The sequence below is a fragment of the Sinocyclocheilus anshuiensis genome, unplaced genomic scaffold, assembly GCF_001515605.1.
Source record: "Sinocyclocheilus anshuiensis isolate Anshui unplaced genomic scaffold, SAMN03320099.WGS_v1.1 scaffold300, whole genome shotgun sequence".
Lineage (NCBI taxonomy): Eukaryota > Metazoa > Chordata > Actinopteri > Cypriniformes > Cyprinidae > Sinocyclocheilus > Sinocyclocheilus anshuiensis.
Window position 1 is genome coordinate 2321973 of NW_015557379.1, and position 19726 is coordinate 2341698.

Sequence of the window (19726 nt, forward strand, 5' to 3'; positions counted from 1 at the left end):
GTGAATCTAATCATCATTCAGGCAAAACTTTGCTTCAAAAATGAGTCACAATGCTGACGTGATCTAATCGCTAGCACACCCTGAGCACATGTGAGTCAATGTATTCCTCTTATCGGCAAGACATATCGCCATAATTTTTCATATCGGGCCGATGCCGATATTTAAATTTAAAGCCATTATCGGCCGATTCCGATATTGGTCCGATAATATCGTGCATCCCTAGTTTAAACTGAAACTAAACTTAAACTAAACTAAAATTAGAAATGTTACCCTGAAATCATTATTTAATTTAACGGAAATTACTGTAAACGTTTTCAAGAAAACCAACAGCACAGAAAAAGCAAACTGCTTTGAATGTGCTTTAAAATTGCCTGCCACCGCCCAGCTTTCCCGCTCAACCTCCATCTTCTGCTCATTACAGAGATGAATGAGTGTTTGAATGTGTTTGACCTGTGTCAAGGTTAGCCAAGGGCCTCTGATGCTGTTGTTCTCTGGCAGCACAGGGGTCCGTTTGAAGCCTTAGGCCTTTACTACAGCCTGTCCTTACATACACAGACGTGATTGTTTCTCTAAGGGTTGGTTAGCTGTTTATTTTCAAAGGTTTTTTAAGTGTCTGGCTCATTGTTCACAACGGTCTATGAGTCGAGTGTGTGTAATCACCTTAAAGATGCACCAGCACATAACTTGTGTTTGTTTATCAGACAGCGAGAAAGCTCTTCAGCGTGATTGGGGTCATTGAAACGTGGCAGATGCTTTCAGTCTGGGCAGCAAGCTAATAGCAAGGTTCTGATACAACACGCCGTTCCTGTTAGGGCTCCTGATTTTCCTCAAATCGCTTTGATTACTGTAATATCTGTACAGTAATGACACGTGCTGACTCTATTAGAGTGACTTTCCCTTTTAAAAAAACAACAGGGAAAATTGCTGTGGTACAACATGCAGTGATGTGTAGTTAATGGCATAGTGCAGTATACTGTGGTACTGAATGTTACTTCAGATGGTGTCAAAAAACACATTGTTATACCATGTTACTTTTTAGAAGTTATTAGTGTTAAACATTTTTGTTAGCGTTATAATGGCAGATATCTGAACTTGTACAATACAAATTTCAAGCTCAAAATTTTCCATTCATATTGCTACCAAAAAGAGTGTTTGAGCTCAAGGTAAAGTCAAAAGGTAACAATGAAACTTTGACATTGTTACAAGATGTTCCTCAAAAGGTCTCTTCAAGGCAAGAAAGTACGATGTTCATCATTTATACCTTTCTTTGGATAAACCTTTTTGATAAATTAATCAATGTAAATGTAAATAGGAACATTAATGACATTGATGCATCAATTTCTGTAAAATTACTATAAACTATATGGATTGTGAAAAGTGATATACCAATACACTACTGTTTAAAAGTTTGTTCAAAATCTATTTTAAGTAAATGCCATCCTTAACAACTGCTTTCAACATTAATAATGATTAGAAATGCTTCTCGTGCAGCAAATCAGCATAGTCAAATAATTTCTGAAGGATCATGTGACACTGAAGAATGAGTACAAAAAAATCTGCTTTACATTTTAAAATATATTGAAATAGAAGAGTGAAATAGAGAGACTTCTTTCAATGGTAATGCATATACAGTGGTGTGAAAAAGTGTTGGCCCCCTTCCTGATTTCTTATTTTTTTGCATGTTTGTCACACTTTAATGTTTCAGATCATCAAACAGGCCTCACTGCCTTCCATCATCTGTTTGTGTGTGTGTGTGTGTGTGTGTGTGTTTGTGCTCAGTGTCTGTGACAGATTTCAATGCTGACATTGATATTAAGCGCTCTAAACCTCACATAATCACAGTGTGTGTGTGTGTGTGTGTGCAAGATGCCTCTGCCTTGTTTTCTGTGGAGAGTTGTGTTTCTGGAGCTGATCTATCACATGTCAGTCTCAGACGACAAACCCACAGACCGTCTGATGAATATAGATCAATTTATCATGATGTCACATCTTGATTTTCCAGACAAGCAGTTTTAGCAGAGCTGCACTTTTAATGATCTGATTAACGTTTTGCAATTTTATGAATGTTAAACAAAGTTATTATAAAGTTATTCCTGTGGTGTATAGTAGAGAAGTGTGCAGGTTAAACAATGGACAAATGAGCAAATTAGTTTCAGCAATATTCAAAGTTTTAACTTTTCAAACATGCAACAGGTTTTTGGATGCATATTCTCAAATGTATAATGCGAAACTTCCAAAGCCTGAAAATAAAAGTAAAAATTGCAGTTTCAGCAGTAGAATGTTTAAATACTCGTTTTAAGTAATAATATTTGACATGTAACAAACTTTATAACCAATGACCTTTGTTTAGTACATTCCAAATAAATCACGCAATCACGTATTTTATAATACACTGAAAAAATGTTGGTGCAGGATTTACTTTTATACTCAGAAATTGCTTGTAAATTTCATAAATAATTACAAAGAAATAGCAAGTAACACAACAAATTGAATGTGGAATCTTGAAAAACATACCCCAGTAATCTATAAAATGTTTTTTTTTATATGTATATATAACTTACACACGCACGCACACACACACACACACACACACACACACATCTTACAGTGCTTTGCTTGATTTAATTTCATATTTCAAATCATGCCCGTGCATTCTGCAAAAAACTAAACTTTCACCTTTTACTTTTCACTTTCACTCACTTCGAGTGAAAGTGAAAAGTACACAACTTCGAAAAATCAGTTTTCCAGTTTTCTGCAGTGGTGATACTTGGTTGCGTTAGATCAACGGTTATGTATTTGACCTTATATTTGTCACAGTAGTAAAGTCGGGCTTTGTGCAATCCCTCAGAGAAATGCTAATCTACTCACACCAGCGGCGGGTCAAAGGGGTCTTATTAGAGCAGAAGCAATGATCTGTCATAATTTGTGTCAAATCCTGAGTTTGCCCTAATTCACTGATCCTGATGGACCTTGATATCCAGTAATTGTTTGAATCCCACACATTTTTTTCTGAGGTGGTAAAAGAACATGCAATTGCTGGCACAAATTTTTTTGTTTATAAGAAAGAATTTTATCTATTGCATATAAAAATTGCATATCAGAATCACAAGGTCCAGTCTGATTGATTGGGATTGTGAAAATTCTCTAACTGATCTACTGTTTTCTGTGCTGTTGTGATTTTTGAGTACGTGTGTAGATTGAGGCATTGATTGATTTCAGAAATGTTGTGCATCTCTCATTTGTCATCATAAAGTTATATTATGCTTATATTTGCATTTTTATGGCCAGACTAGACTGCAAAGTGATAGTCAATAGTCTACAGCCAAGGTGAAAGTGTCACTGTTCCTCTGACCTTTTTTCTGTGTGTCTGCAGGTACTCTCAATGTTCTGATGAGGGTGAAGAGCATCGCCACTGTGGATTCTGCCGTCTGGACTCTCTCCGGACACCAGGGGCCCCAATGGAGGAAGGCAGATGCTGAGATCTATCCGAGCGGACCCTTCCAGGTGTGTGCATGAGAGTTTGTATGCAAACACATTGTATGCAAATGTGTTTTCTTCTGATCTGTGCGTTTGTGTGTTGTGCACGTTGTGCATGTGAGTATATTTTCTGTAGCACATGTTTGGACAGGCTGCAGGGCTGGGGGATATATCAAATATTTCTGATATGTGCGTGATGCTTTTGCTAGCGAGATATAAAATAAGCATTATTGTTTTTTGGATATCAGGTTTCCTAACGTTGTGTCATTAGACTAGTTTTGCAATGTTTCCTGACTTGTGATTGGCAAGTATGAAAGCGTTAAGGAAAACATTTTAATAACATCTCTTGAGTAGAAAAAATGGAGCTGGTAAAGAGTTTTTTACGTTTGATTCAGTTAATTGAATCAGTTCAAACTGTCCATTTCAATGAATTGATTTAAAACTGATTCAGTGATTTGTTTGCATCACAAGCAGCAGTGCAAACCTTTAGAGCTGATTCATTTGATTCAGTTCTGTGAATCACTTCAAACTTCAACACATCAAACCTCTGATTCATTGATAATTTAGTGTAGTTTCAATGTCACATTTTTCATATATAAATGAAGATATATATTATTCTGATAACACTTTCTGTTATAAGGTTCTGTTTGGTAACATTAGTTGACTACATTAACAAAACATACTTCTAAAGCATTTGTTAATCTTATTTAATGTTAATTTTAACATTTAATAATACATTATTATTATAAAAAAAAAATTAATATATAATTGATTAATATAATTTAATGGACCTGAGCTAATATGGACAGCTCTATTTTATTAACTACACATGAACAAAGATTAATAAATACTGTAACAGTTTATTGCTCATTGTTAGTAAATATTAATGTACTGTATTTAGTAATGCTACCTAATGGACCTTTTGTTTGTTAAGTGAAAAACAATATGGAATATTTTAATCAGATTTATACTTTATTTTATAGTTTGAACATTTTGAATCTAACACAGTGGCACTTGAAGTGATGTTTTATTTTTAATCAAATTGGAGTAATTGCATAGATATTTATAGATTTATTTGAGCTATTTTGTGCAGTCCTAGTTGGCAGGTGTGCTATGCCTGTACGTGTGTGTGTGTGTGTGTGGTTAGAGGGTCTGTGGTGGGGGGGAGGGGGATGATTGAGGAAGCGCTGAGTCGTGCTCTACCGCTCTCCTCTGGACCTGTGTTTCTGCTGAGCTGAGCTCTCAGCACAACAGCTGCAAAGACCAGGAGACGTTTACTACTCATCACAGAGGAGAAAAGATGCTGGAGAGAGAAAATGACAAATTGAAAGAGCTTGAAGAGCAGGACTGAAAAAGAGGAGATTTATTCAGTGAAGAAAACTGAGAGAGAAGGGCAGAAAAAGATGAACACCACATGCAATAGGGACGGAAATGAAGACAATAGAGAGTTTACCGGTAAATAGGACACACTTAAAGGCACAATATGTAAGATTTTTTAATTAAAATATCCAAAAACCACTAGAACAGTGCTATATATTTTGCTGACTTGTGTACTTACATTATCCCAAATGTTTCAAAGAATGTTTAAATCCAGAGAAATAAGCAATTTTAACTAGTGACACGGACCTTGTCCATAGTGTCATTGTGTCGCCTGCTAATGACGTCATACACCCTCGATTTCCGGTTTTGTTTTGTAGAAAACATGGAAACACCAAAGACGCTTTAATATGTTGTGCGTTTTAATAGACCGGTGACGACCGCACATTTGTTAATCTTATTTAATGTTAATTTTAACATTTAATAATACATTATTATTATAAAAAAAAAATTAATATATAATTGATTAATATAATTTAATGGACCTGAGCTAATATGGACAGCTCTATTTTATTAACTACACATGAACAAAGATTAATAAATACTGTAACAGTTTATTGCTCATTGTTAGTAAATATTAATGTACTGTATTTAGTAATGCTACCTAATGGACCTTTTGTTTGTTAAGTGAAAAACAATATGGAATATTTTAATCAGATTTATACTTTATTTTATAGTTTGAACATTTTGAATCTAACACAGTGGCACTTGAAGTGATGTTTTATTTTTAATCAAATTGGAGTAATTGCATAGATATTTATAGATTTATTTTAGCTATTTTGTGCAGTCCTAGTTGGCAGGTGTGCTATGCCTGTACGTGTGTGTGTGTGTGTGTGGTTAGAGGGTCTGTGGTGGGGGGGAGGGGGATGATTGAGGAAGCGCTGAGTCGTGCTCTACCGCTCTCCTCTGGACCTGTGTTTCTGCTGAGCTGAGCTCTCAGCACAACAGCTGCAAAGACCAGGAGACGTTTACTACTCATCACAGAGGAGAAAAGATGCTGGAGAGAGAAAATGACAAATTGAAAGAGCTTGAAGAGCAGGACTGAAAAAGAGGAGATTTATTCAGTGAAGAAAACTGAGAGAGAAGGGCAGAAAAAGATGAACACCACATGCAATAGGGACGGAAATGAAGACAATAGAGAGTTTACCGGTAAATAGGACACACTTAAAGGCACAATATGTAAGATTTTTTAATTAAAATATCCAAAAACCGAGCCGTGTGTCACGCTCGTTCAGCGACCTCGTTTTGCTTCGATGGCTTTCAGCCTCACCCTGCTTCATTCTACAACGTTAATAAATCATTAGCTCATCCATGAACATGATTTCTGCCTGAGTCCCGTCAGATTGCATCGGCTGTGGGGATGAAGACAACAACTCCCATGATTCCACACTCAGTCACGGCGTCATCAAACTACGCCTTTGTCTATTTGTTTATTTTGAATACGTGCCCTCCAGCGGCAAAAATTACATATTGTGCCTTTAAGTCTGGGCTCATTGGTCCTGGTCCTGTCAGATTATTTTACCCCCACTGTTTCTATAACTACTGCTTCTTAAAGACAACAAGAAATTGCATTTGACTTTCATAATGGGACAAAGTTCTAGGTGAAACTGAATATTCAGTGGGAAGCAATGTAGGACATGGATGTTTTTTTTTTTGTCCTTTGAGATTTGGCCTCACCCATTTGGATTACAGCAGAAAAAAAGTTGTTGCATAGGTGGACAACATTATTGCATTTTGATGAAGATTAGGAAAACATTTAGAGCAATATGAATCATGCACAGTAAGAGTAGGAATAAGTCAGCATGAAATCAAAATACACTCGTAACTTTTTATTTTCTTATTTTACATTTCCAGTCTTATTGTGCCCCAGTTTTATTTGAGTATTATCGCTACTTTTATTACTGTTATACTATTATATTTTGTATCATTTTCAGTCAGTTGTTTTATTTTTATATATTAATTTTTATGTATTTTTTGTTTTCGTTAGTTTTAGTAATTTTTGTGTGTTTTTTACATTTTTAGTAGATTTTGTCATATATATTTTGTTATTGTATACCGTTTTTAGTTATTTTAGTACATCAGTTTAAATGAGAAATGTTGCCTTGGTAACTAGTTAAAAAAAGTTTTATTTATATTATTTTTAGATTTTATTTTACATGACTTTTCTTTTTGGCTGATCCCACAAATCCTCCATTCTGGTATGTAATTCCTACATTTTTCTCGTTGAATACTCTGTTTCTGTTTCAGATAATTGAATAGGGTCAATTGAATAAGTAAATAGGGTACATTTTGATTTTATATTGGACAAATCTGTTCTCACCTCTCACTTTTCACTTGCCATCTAGAGTGGGAAAAACTGGTATTTTTACTTCTTTTTCCTCACAGTTAATTTTTTGAAAAAAAAAACAGTTGCTAGCCTCTCTCCTCTCTCTGTGCTGTCTCTTTCATTTCACTCAGTAATGCCATGTATTTGACACTTGAAGACGTAAATAGATCCTCACCTCTCATCCAGGCCCCAGTTGGCCTCCATCAATCGATGCTAAAGACCAATCCAGGCGTTCCTGGACAGTAGGACTTGACAAGTCCGGCAGACAGCCTTGTTTCTGCGCTGTCTGTTTGTTTGCTCTGTTCTCATCTCCTCTTTGTTCCTCCATTGACTCTTGCCGTGTGGATCGAGTGACTGCGGAGGCTTGCTGAGATAAATTAGCATCATTTTCCCACAGAATCTCAGAGAAAAAGGAAGTATGTCTTTGCTTCGTTGCATGAGGCATCTCACCCATCGCTAAGCCTGATGGATCAAGCAGAATCACAAGAGCATTGCTTTATCCGAAAGCTTTACTCGGCTGTGTGAATCCATTACACGGGCAGCATGTTTGAGGTTAAACTGAGCGGGATTGATAGTTGGGGTTTTTACAGAGATCTAACAGACCTCACAGCGTTGGAGGAGCTCTGAGATGTTACAGATTCGCTTGGGAGTTGAGAACTGGATCTTAAATAATATGTGTACATTCAGTTCCATTGTATTCTGAACAATTTTCTTATATAACTGTAACATTACAAATTTCAAATTTAATTTCCATATAGACATACATTGGTGTCCTGAACTATGATAAATTGGAGTTTATTTTACAACAACAAACAACTCGATGTACATATATGACGTCATTAAAATGGTTGTTACAGTTTTTTTTGATTAATGAAACTGATTCTAATTAAGAACCAGTTGGTTAAAATATTTATAAAAATGTAGAATCTAAAAAATATTTTAGAATAATTGTTTATATATACACAGTTTGTACACATGTTTATATAAGTCTCTTATGCTCATTAAGGATGCATTTATTTGACAGTAAGAAAAGTAGAATTGTGAAATAATATTACAATTTAAAATAATGGTTTTCTATTTTAATATACTTTAAACTATAAAATATACTTTTTCCTGTAGTGGCAAAGCTGAATTTTCATCAGCCATTTATCAGAAATCATTCTCATATGCTCATATTTATTATCAATGCTGGAAACAGTTGTGCTGCTTAGTATTTATTTGGAATCTATGGGACTTTTTCAGGATTCTTTGATGCTTTTTTTTAAAATAAATTAATGCTTTAATTCAGCAAGGTATGTAAGCCCATTTCCACCACTGAATAAAAAAAAAATAATAAAATAAAAAAGGAAATAGCTATTTTTATATCAATTCTGCCTTTTTTTCTCAGAATTGTGTGACCCAAACTTGCAATTTTGACTTTTTTCTCAGAATTCTGAGATATAAACTCGTAATTGTGAGTTATAAAGTCAGAATTTATAAGACCCAGTTGCGAGTTAACAAGTCAGAATTGTGAGATATAAACTCGCATTTCTGAGAACATATCAGTCTTTTTTCCCCCTCAAAATTGGACTTTAAAACTCGCAATTGCGAGTTTATATCTCACAATTCTGAGAAAAAAGTCAGAATTGCGAGAAAAAGAGTCAGAATTGCGAGTTGATATCTTGCAATTGTGACTTAATTTCTGACTTTATAACTCGCAATTGCAAGTTTATATCTCACAATTCTAAAAAAAATGTCAGAATTGTGAGATGTAAACTCGCAATTGTGAGGGAAAAAGTCAGAATTGTGAGATAAAAAGTCGCAATTGCCTTTTTAATTATTTTTTTTTTAATTCAGTGGTGGAAACGGGCTTCCATAGCAAGGATATGTTAAAGTGATAAAAAAGTGAAAAAGACTTATATTGTTACAAAATATTTCTGTTTTGAATAAATGCTGTTCCTTTAAACTTTTTATTCATATTTATTCCATATTTTCCATATTACATTACATTTCATATAAATTGGAATATAATTCTATAATTCTTATTGAACATTTTTAGTTCTGTCTGTCTTACATATAGGCAAAGCAATGTTTTAACATCTATGTGCAACCTCTTTTCAATATAAAAAGCACCTAGTGCAGGGGTAGGCAAGTTCGATCCTAGAGAGCCGCAGTCCTGCAGAGTTCAGCTCCAACCCTGAAAACAAAACTCACCTGCCTATAGCCTTAGTAATCCTGAAGACATTGATTAGCTTGTTCAGGTGTGTTTGATTAGGGTTGGAGCTGAACTCTGCAGGACTGCAGCTCTCTAGGACCGAACTTGCCTACCCCTGACCTACCCTTATGAAAAATAAGTTTATTCAAGTGTGCTATAAGTATACTTCTTTTAAACTAAAAAATAGGAAAGTATACTTTTAGTCTACTTTTTATGTACTTCTCAGAAATTGTCTTTATGTACTTCTCAGAAATATACTTAAAATGGCATTTAAGTATACCTGACTTATACTTAGAAAACGTCTAAATATATTTTAGCTATAATTGTGCTCCTAGAATCCGTGTTTTCATTGTTATATGGTAGGGGGCGCTAGTACACACCTTCTGTACAGAATTTCCAAAAAACACAAGTGAAGAAGAAACCGAAACAACAGATGCTTCCACATGTATTCTAACACGACCATCAGACATACAATAGTATCAAAACTGTGTAACGTTATGGAATAAAATGTTGACCAATGAAGAGGTAATAATTGAACTTTACTTAAGTATACTTAGTAAAATAAACTTGAAGTATACTACTTTTTTGGTTTATAGAAGATAAAAGACACCGTAATCTTTAACGGCAGGTGAACGCACAGTCCGTTTAAAGCCTGGAAGATTACTGCCATGGCCAAATCGAACGTGATTGAAAGAAAAGCTCTGATGAATATTATTATCATTACCCTACCTTCATATATAAAATTAGTCCAGTCTGCGTAGGTCTTTTTCAAATGCTTTTTAAGCCCTTCAGTTTATGGAACTAATACCGACTGGTTAAAATATTAGAAATTCAGTTTAATGTGTTTTCTTACATTCATAAACTCTGCCAGTTATGTAGCCGTGGCTCCTCTGGTGTATGTTTGATTGCTCCCCTTCTATGACAGTTTCAAACAGCAGTTAAGGCCAGTTGGTGCTGTACGTGTAAAGGCCCAGTATAGCTGTTCTCTTTTATAGAGCTCTTAAATGCCACCTGCCTGGTATTGGGCTGTTTAACACAACTATAAACGCTTACTACCCCAGTCTCAGTAGAATACAGTTTATAAATGCTTTTTAAATTTTATATCCAGCAGTTCAGTAGAATTTTATTTTATTCCCTTTAACTCCACTTTTGCCCAGTCAAGGTTTCTGGCACCAACAGACATGGTCTGTATTTAGTTTAAATGATAAGTGTGATTTAAACAAACTACTAACACTAACGACTAAACTGTTTGTGTTGACATGATACCAAAAACCACAAGGCTTATTAAAGGGAGTTGTGTTTTTTTACGTGACACAACCTATAATTTTCATCTAGGAGGTTTTTGAATGTCTCTTATGCTGCATTTATTTGATCAAAATACATTAAAAACTGTAAAACTTTGAAATATTAATACCTTTTAAAATAACCATTTTCAATTTAAAAATATTTTAAAATGTAACTTATTCCTGTGATGCAAAGCTGAATTTTCAGCAGTCTTCATTATCACGTGAAGCTTCAAAAATCATTCTAATATGCTGATTTACTGCATAAGAAACATTTCTTATTATTAGCAATGTCGAAGCGTATTTTCAAACTGTGATACATTTTTTCAGAATTCTTTAAGAGAATAGTATTTTTTCTTTTGTAACATTATAAATGTCCTCACTGTTTACACAAAAGTTTAATGTATCCTTGTGGAATAACAAGGTATTAATTTCTATAAATAAATACATTTTGTACATTGATGTGGGTATCTTCATATAGCTAGAGATCTTAATATCATAAATATTTGAAGGTGGTTTCTTTTTACTTGGATGTGTAGGGAACCCCCTAGCGATAGAATTACTAATGCACTGAAATCCACCCGCAATACTTTTGGTGGCATCTTTTTCACAGGCAAACAGCACTACAGAAAATGTCAAAATCTAGTCTAAAGTCTACAGTTTATCTTATGCATCTCTAAAGTCCTTTTTCCGTTTCTTAATGGAAAAGGTCACCGCAGGCAGAAGCGTTTTGTACAGCCGTGTGAAAGATGCCAGCGGGGAAACAAGATGATGACAAAAGCGCCAGGAGCTTTACAAAGGAAGAGTTCAGGGAGCGAGGGAGAGCTGGTAATTAGCTTTGCATAATTATGATTTTCTGAAAAGATTGAGAGAAGAGCAGAGAAAAGCGTCCACTCTGCAAGTGCTGATCCATTTTCACACAGCCCTTTGAGCTCTTTCCTCATCATCTCCTCTTTTCTCTTTGTCCTCTTTATCGTTCGCTGGTTTCTCCGCTGATGCTCTCAGCTCTTTGTCGTGTTTGTTATCCATTAACCTCTCCTCTCTGTGTACTGGAAATTTCCCATCACTCTCACCTCTCGCCTCTCTGCTAGCACTGCTCTCCATAGTGATTGGTTGATGAAATTCACCGGACTGTGAGTCTCCGTTACAGCAGCTGTTCTGGAACTCTTCCTGCCACGTTCAGTGGAGTAGTTCAACCAAAAATGACAATTTTTCCATTGGAGAGAAAAACAAAGTTTTCTATTGTTTAATTGTTTCTCTTTGACAGCGATGAGATTAAATGGAGAAAAAGAGATCTCAAACTGTGCTCAGATTTGTAGTCTGAGATCAAAAGTCAAGTTGAGTTTTTGAAATAAACTCAAACAAATCTTTTCAAAGTCAATTTTTGTATCAACTGACAGATCACATCAGGGACAAGGCCATATATACACTTAAATACTGTTTTTATAAATGAAAACTTTAAAAGATTATCAAAACTTTAACAAATTATACTTTTGAAGAATTTGACAATGATGGCATTTCATTAGTTTCTGATCCATTACTTTTAAAGTTTGTTTGTACAATGACATTACAGGCTTCACAACTGATTGGGAAGCCTGACACCAGATTATCGCACGATAGGTCATATATGATAATATCATAGCATGCATAAACATTTGAGCTGCTTTAAGAGATATACATGGTCTTATCATACGAAAACAGTTCAAATGTCTCTTAATAGTTTTAGACATTTTCTTAATATGGGCATCAAACTTAAGCTTAGAGTCTACAATGACACCTAAATATTTAAATTCACTCACTTCCTTGATTTCCTTTTGGTCAATTTAGGTTTTAAATACATCCAGTGCTTTGTTCTTTAATGGAAAACACATTGAAACTGTTTTGTTGTGATTTAAAGTTAAAGAGTTATCCTGCAGCCACTGGGAAACACTGACCAATTGCCTGGTTAACATTTCAGCAGCCAGATGAGAAGTTTCTGCTGTTACATAATTGTGTCATCTGCATACATTTGACAACCAACCTCCTTGCAACTTTCAGGTAAATAATTTATATATAAACAAAAAAGCAACGCACCCAATATTGAACCTTGTGGTACACCTAATTTGCATTTTTGAAGTGATGATTTCACACCGCTAATTTTAACACATTGCTGTCAACAACCCAGGTATGGTTTAAACCAGTTTAGAGCTTGTTGAGAAAAGTTAATTTGTTTCAATTTATTTATGAGTACTTAATGATTCAGTGTCAACAGCCTTTTTAAAGTCTAAAAATACTGCTCCCACGACTTTTCCTTGATCCAAACTACTTTTTATGGTATCTATGAAATGACATATAGCCATTTCTGTTGAATATTTTGGCCAGAAACCAAATTGCTTAGAGTTTAGCAGATTATTGTTTTTCCAGATAATTAATTAATTGTTTAACCACTAGCTTTTCTAAAACTTTGGAAATTACTGGAATGATTGAGATGGGTCTATAATTACATGCCTCATCAGTCTCTCCAGACTTAAAAACAGGGGTCACCACAGCTGTTTTAAATTGTTGTGGAAACTCACCAGTTTTAATGGATAAATTTACCAAATGAGCTATTGGCCTTACCAATGTTGCACTATGTTTTTTAATAAGAGAATCATCTAAACCGAATATATCTTTAGCTTTTGGACTGTTTAATTGATTAATAATTTTACCGATTTTATATCTTTATCAACCTGTGAAATATAAACAGATGGAGATTAATTTCTTACTATATCATGTGATAAACAAATATAATTTAAATTTGTTGCAAGTTCTTCTACTGATTTAACAAAAAAAGGTACTAAATTCATTTGCAATTTCCAAAGCATCAATACTGACCTTTCCATTTATATTCAGTTTTGTTATGCCTTTACTTTGATAAAATTCCAGATTGGTTAATTTATTCATATGTTTCCAAATAAGTGAACTATTGCCCTGTGCGTCAGCAAACAACTGCATGAAACAAGATGACTTTGCTTTTTTACTCAGTTCACTAACCACTTTATTTCTTAAACCTTTAAAGATCAATATATCTATTTGTTGTTTTGTAGATATGGATTTTTTTTCAGTGTCAGATTCCTCTGTTTCATTAGCTGATGAATATCATTTTTTATCCAAGGCAAAAAAACTTTTCTCCTGTTGCTTTTAAAGGAGCATGTAAACTTCTGGATTATATTTGCAAGTGTGTCAATCAAAAAATCACATCACTCATTTAAATTATCAATTTGAAATATACTCTCCCAGTTTGTTATTATTGTGAATTATTAACTCTGGTTCCAAAAAAACGGCTCTGAAATAGTTGTTTTGTTAATTTTCTGACAATCAAGGTCAAGTTGGGATCAGACAGACCTGTTAACTATTTATAAATTTTTGTAACCTGTTCTGGTTTATTTGTAAAAATTAAATCTATCAATGTTTTACTAGTTCGATTGATTTTTGTAGGACTCATTATCATTTGATGCAATTTATATTTAGATGCAATAATTTTAAGTTTTTTTTTCTTACTGTTATCCAACCAATTTATATTAAAATCTCCCAGTAAAATTGTTTCAGTGCGACAATTAAACAATTTAAACAGTTAATCAAAATCACGGTAAAACGAAACATTATGAGAAGGAGGGTTATATAACACCATAATATTAAAGTTAATTCTCACTGATAACACTACATTTAAAATTAAACATTCAACAATTGTATTTAAATTAAACAATTGTAAAATATTATTACAATGGCAGTTTTATACTTCAGTAGATTTTAACATGTAATTTATTTCTGTGATGCAAAGCTGAATTTTCAGCATCATTCCACATTCACATGATACTTCAGAAATCATTCTAATATGCTGATTTGCTGTGCAAAGCAAAAAATAAAAAATAAAAATAAAAATAAATCATTATTATCAGTGTTGAAAACAGTTGTTCTTGTTTTGCGTAATATTTTTGTGGAAACTGCTTTTTTTCCCCCTCAGGATTTTTGAAGAACTTTAAATATATAATGTTCAAAAGAACAGCATTTATTTGAAATATGAATCATTTGTAGCAGTATGAAAGTTTTTATTTTCACTTTTGAAAATCTTAATTACTCCAAACTATTGAACACTAAAAGCATATATTTCTATGATCAATTTAGAGTTTTTATAAAATAGGATTTTGAATGAATAGTTTTTTTTTTTGTTCTCCTCGTTTGCAAGTTGCTTTGGATAAATATGCATAAATCTGGTTTAAAAAAAAAGTACTGTATTTGTGAATGTCTTCTGAAGCCATACACTAGTCTTACACTGTAAAAAAATTCCCTATAAATTAACGGTAATATACTGGCTGCAGGGTTTCCAGGAGTGTACCGTAATTTTACAGTTTTATTATGGTATTCTGAATTACGGCTTTTTTGTAAATTAACAGTAATATACTGGCAGCAGGGTTTCCAGCAGTGTACCGTAATTTTACAGTTTCATTACTGTATTCTAGATTGTTTTTTTGTCTGTAATTAAACGGAAGAACTGGCAATTTTGCTAATTATTAACTTTATTATAAATATCTGTACTTGAACAAATTCACAAACTGGCATTGTAATTTCATTTATACAAAAAAAGTGGCAGCAAATACACAGAAAAGAGAAGACCAAGAGGGTATTTCTTATAGCACAGTATTTATTTAAGTGCCCAAGCAATAATTCAAATGCTTTCTCAAAAAAGCAATCAAAATGGAAGAATCAATTTGCAGTCCAATGGAAGAATCAGTCTTTTTGTATGTTAGAGCAAGATGAGATGAAGAGAGAAGAAAAATGAAGAGAGAAGAAAAATGAACCATAGCATTACAAAACAGACAATGTGCAAAATGAACCCTGCAGAAGTCTGTAGACATATTTAAACCGATTTAAGTTGACTATATAACCACAAAACAAGCTGCCATTTAAGGTGTATCTGTGTGCTATGAGTATGACATAGCATGGGCATGGGCTTGGAGTGTACGTTCCCCTAAAAACAGCCTTTCAGAAATGGCAAACAACTTCTGAACAACAATCTTATTTTGGTGTAATAAAAGTCAAAACCTGGGAAGGATTTGCAGAACAGTCCAAGAACGTTTCAGAAACATAAAACTGTCACCAACTCTGATGCAAGTGTAGCCAGGGACGGGTGTAGTCTGAAACCTAAACATTGAAAAAAAAAATGCTTTGCAAGTTAAAATAACATCAAAAGAATGTCAAAAGAACATGACAAAAAGCAACATATAATACTACACAAACATTTCGGTAACTTAGGGCCCTATGATTTCAACGATGTGGAAAACACGGACAGAATCACCGAATCCAGTCATGAAAACGGAATTAGTCAAATTTTGGATGAATACATTAAAATAGTGTTGTACACCTACTGAAATCGCGATGTGGATTAGTGTAGGTGAATATTAAACCGCAAAAAGACTATTTAAATATTATTACTGCATGTTCTGTGTGTCTCTGTGTGAATGAATGGCGCAGACGCGTGGTTTTGTTTACTACAAACATACTGAAGCACACGTGATGCTTGTGGTGTTTTCAGCGCCCGTTTTCTCACCATATGATGACAGGAATACATGAACTTCACATAAGAGCTTCTTTGAAAGCCACTTTACCAGCATTTTAGTTTTATTTGTGAAAAACTAGCGTCATTTCATGTACACACACACACACAAAAAAATATAAAGCTTCTTCTCATCTAAAAGTTTGGTCTAATGTGAAGTAATTGTGACAGAAATATATCACTATTGTACAGTAGAATATGTCGTTTTCAAAGTAATATAATAATACAAATAACAATTATAGTAATAATAATAATAATAAAAAAATGATGTTTAAGGAATAATTACACAATTGTTCTTCCATGTTTTAATTGTAACAGGAATAAAAATGGAATTTGAGAAAGAAAAAAAAACAATAAATAAACCACAATTTTTTAAGTAATAAATTATTAAATTTGAAAAATTTTACTTCAACTAATTCAACATAATTTTTTGATTTTGAAAATGAAATTAAACGATTACAACAGAATCCAGAACAAATAAAAAGGACAACAGAATGTCGGGGGAAAATGAAACTGAATTTGAGAAAATAAAATATTTCATAGGGCACTATTATTATAAAAAATTGAATAAACTATATAATATGTGAGCCTGCAGCACAACAGCAACGGAATTTGGGAAAAAATAAAACGGATTTACTTAATTTCTTCATGAGTGTTGTTAAATATTAAGTAGATTTTACCTGATAATGACAGGTGAGTTGTACTTTATATTAGAGCAGTAAAATTTACTTAAAATCTACTTAATTGTTACGAGGATTTTATCAAGTAAATCTTAAAAATTTTTTTCAGTGCAGAGCACTCACATAAAATTTTTAATTATTCATAGAAGTGGAAAATGCTTCTTTTCTCTTTTTAATTGCCAATTGTATAATTTATTCTTATCAGTTCAAGATTTATTGTAAATAGGCCTGTCACAATTGCTCGATATAATCAACTGCGTCGACGCTGATAATTAGTCGACATCATTATTTTGAATCGACTGATGATTTTATATTATTTTACCTTTTAAATTTCGTTTTTACGCTTCGACTAAAATAACAACAGTTTCTTCCACACCACTAGTATGAGCAGTGCTTAATTTGTAAATTGCGAGGTCCCGGAACAAAGTGGGGTGACCGGTCCGGCAAGTGATTAGAGGACGGAGAGGTAACGGTGCATTCGAGCAACATTAGTGGACCAACTTAACTGATTAACAGCTTGCATCAGTTGCTTTTATAGTGTGCATGTACTCTAAAAAAAAAAATCATGGTTTAAATAAAATCATTATTTTGTTTCAACCCAAACATTTTTTTTTTGTGTTTGGGTAGTTTTTGTGTAACCCAGCTCCTGGGACCGGACAGTTGCAACAACAAAGGGGTTGTAATGAGTGCGGACTGCATCCTCTTCAGAGTAGTTCTCAGTGCCGCCGACGACTTGCATTTTTTTGGTCAAATATAGGTTTGTGGATATTTTATCTATAAAACCGTTTCTTTGCTGTAAATTATTTTTATTTTAAATGGGATGCGATGTCATTCACCAAAACGAGTCGCATCAGTCTTTTTCGACTGATTACTTTTAAATGTAATTTTTTTTTACTTCTAAAATTAAAGTTAAACAAGTTTAAATGTAAGAAATATTGTATACGTGTTTAAACAGTGAAATATGTTCTATTAATAACTATTTAATTAAAATGTATGTGCAACTTCACTTGCCTAGATGAAATCCCATTCGAAATCCATGAGATTTTTTTAGTAGAGAGGCAACCTTTGGATTGACTGTAGCAGATTTCTTATTCGCCACCTTCCCCGTCTTCTTAGAGCCTACCTTGCCTCTGCAGGTCTTTGAGCCTCTTTCTGGGTTTATTCCAATGAAGCGTGTAAGGGCAGTTGCATTACAAATTACCAAAATATACAATAACCATTTCTTAAAATTCTGATTAATTAATTAGATTTACAATTTAGATTAATTTGGTAACACTTTATAATAAGTATACAGTAACAAAGCACGTATAAATCATTTGCAAACTATCTATATAGATGCTGTCTCCTTGTTTGGATTTATTGTGGATCTACACGCCTTTCTCCTATTTTCTCCCAGTGTCTGGCATGTGAATAAAACCACATTTGGCAGTGTTTCAGATAATGAACTGAAATGCAGTTTTATTCACACATCAGACACTGGAAGAACACAAGGAGAACACAGGAGAAAGGCTGTGAGTTAACTAGTTTGCAAATTATTTACTACTTTTACTACTGTATACTTATAAAGTGTTACCATAGATTCTAAGAGAGTGAAAAAAAAACATAAGCAAAAAGGAAAATACTTACCTTTGAAGAAATTCTAACGTGCAACAAGGCTCCTCTTGATACTGCAGGTTTAAGATGTAGTACACAGCAAACACTGTTGCAACTGCAGTCAAAAATGTTGACTGGACACACTCACAAATAACACAGCCCTCTAGGCTTATCATCTACCATACAGCATTTGCCGGCTCTGCCATACCTAAAATAAAAATAAATAAATAAATAAAAACAATAACAATTAACACATTTTTTTCACAACTAATTTCAAAGAACTACCTTCAAGAAAATTCAATTTTAACAATCGTGTACCATAGCAATGTTAACAATTTTATATCTCAACCATTAGTAAATGTTTCTACTTCATCACATGTAATGACACACTAACCCAGCAAAATCAGACGAGGACTGGCAGGCAGATTGAGGGTCTTCTCAACATCAGATGCAGATACCTGTAGAGAACACACAATACGCAAATAAGAATACATAATATAATTTAGTGAAGTGGAAAGAAGAAAATTAAATACTTACGTCTGCATGCAAACCCAGTCCATCTTCATGTTCCTGGAAGTGGGACATTAACGTTAGACTCTTGACAAGCAGGTGTGCCATCTCTATGTTCTCAGCCTGGGACAGGACATGCTTCACCTTTTCATTCAAAACATGTATTAAACAATTACAAATATTCTGTCTACCGCTCTCTCCTTCACACACACACACACATACACAACTGTATCCGAGTATGAGGAACAAGTTATAATGTAAGTGTCAGAATGAAGTAACATATAGAGGTTTTGTACGCGGTTTGCTCCAATTTATCCAGTGCAAAATCTGCGATTAAAATTTGCTCATATACAAAGCCCACTTAATAAACAATAAGTTAGAATATATTTAGATTACACTCTAAATTGCTTTAGATACGACTTGTGATGAAATCCGCGCAACGCTTCCACTGAGAATGCGTCACTTCGAAAAAGCAAACGTTTCTCCTCATCCTCCACCGATCAAGTCAAGTGCTCATGCAAAAGGCGGCAAGTTTACATGCTTCCTTAGTCAAATTAAGTTTAAACGCCTTTTTTCGATTTCCCTATATATAAGGTTAATATATGCCAACTTTACACACGCCTAACTTAGGAACAAGAATGCAAATTAAGCAAATCCTCCATTTTAAACCACACTGGGTTGGCGCCAATGCAAAACGCAAATATAAAGATTGTG

At 33.8% G+C, this 19726-nt stretch overlaps 1 protein-coding gene and 1 long non-coding RNA gene across 2 annotated transcripts in view; one reads left to right on the forward strand and one right to left on the reverse strand.

Moving 5' to 3' along the window:
- The window catches only part of LOC107679144 (MAM domain-containing glycosylphosphatidylinositol anchor protein 1-like), a 181564-nt gene that overhangs the window by 144772 nt on the left and 17066 nt on the right, over nucleotides 1-19726 (forward strand). The window contains exon 15 of the mRNA XM_016474603.1: nucleotides 3374-3504. Coding sequence (XP_016330089.1) covers nucleotides 3374-3504 — 131 coding nt within the window. The remainder of the gene's footprint in view (nucleotides 1-3373; nucleotides 3505-19726) is intronic.
- LOC107679199 (uncharacterized) lies at nucleotides 18598-19054 on the reverse strand. Its single transcript, XR_001633017.1, has 3 exons — nucleotides 19040-19054; nucleotides 18897-18960; nucleotides 18598-18710 (listed from the first exon to the last, which is right to left on the reverse strand). It is a non-coding gene; the product is annotated as an uncharacterized LOC107679199 (long non-coding RNA).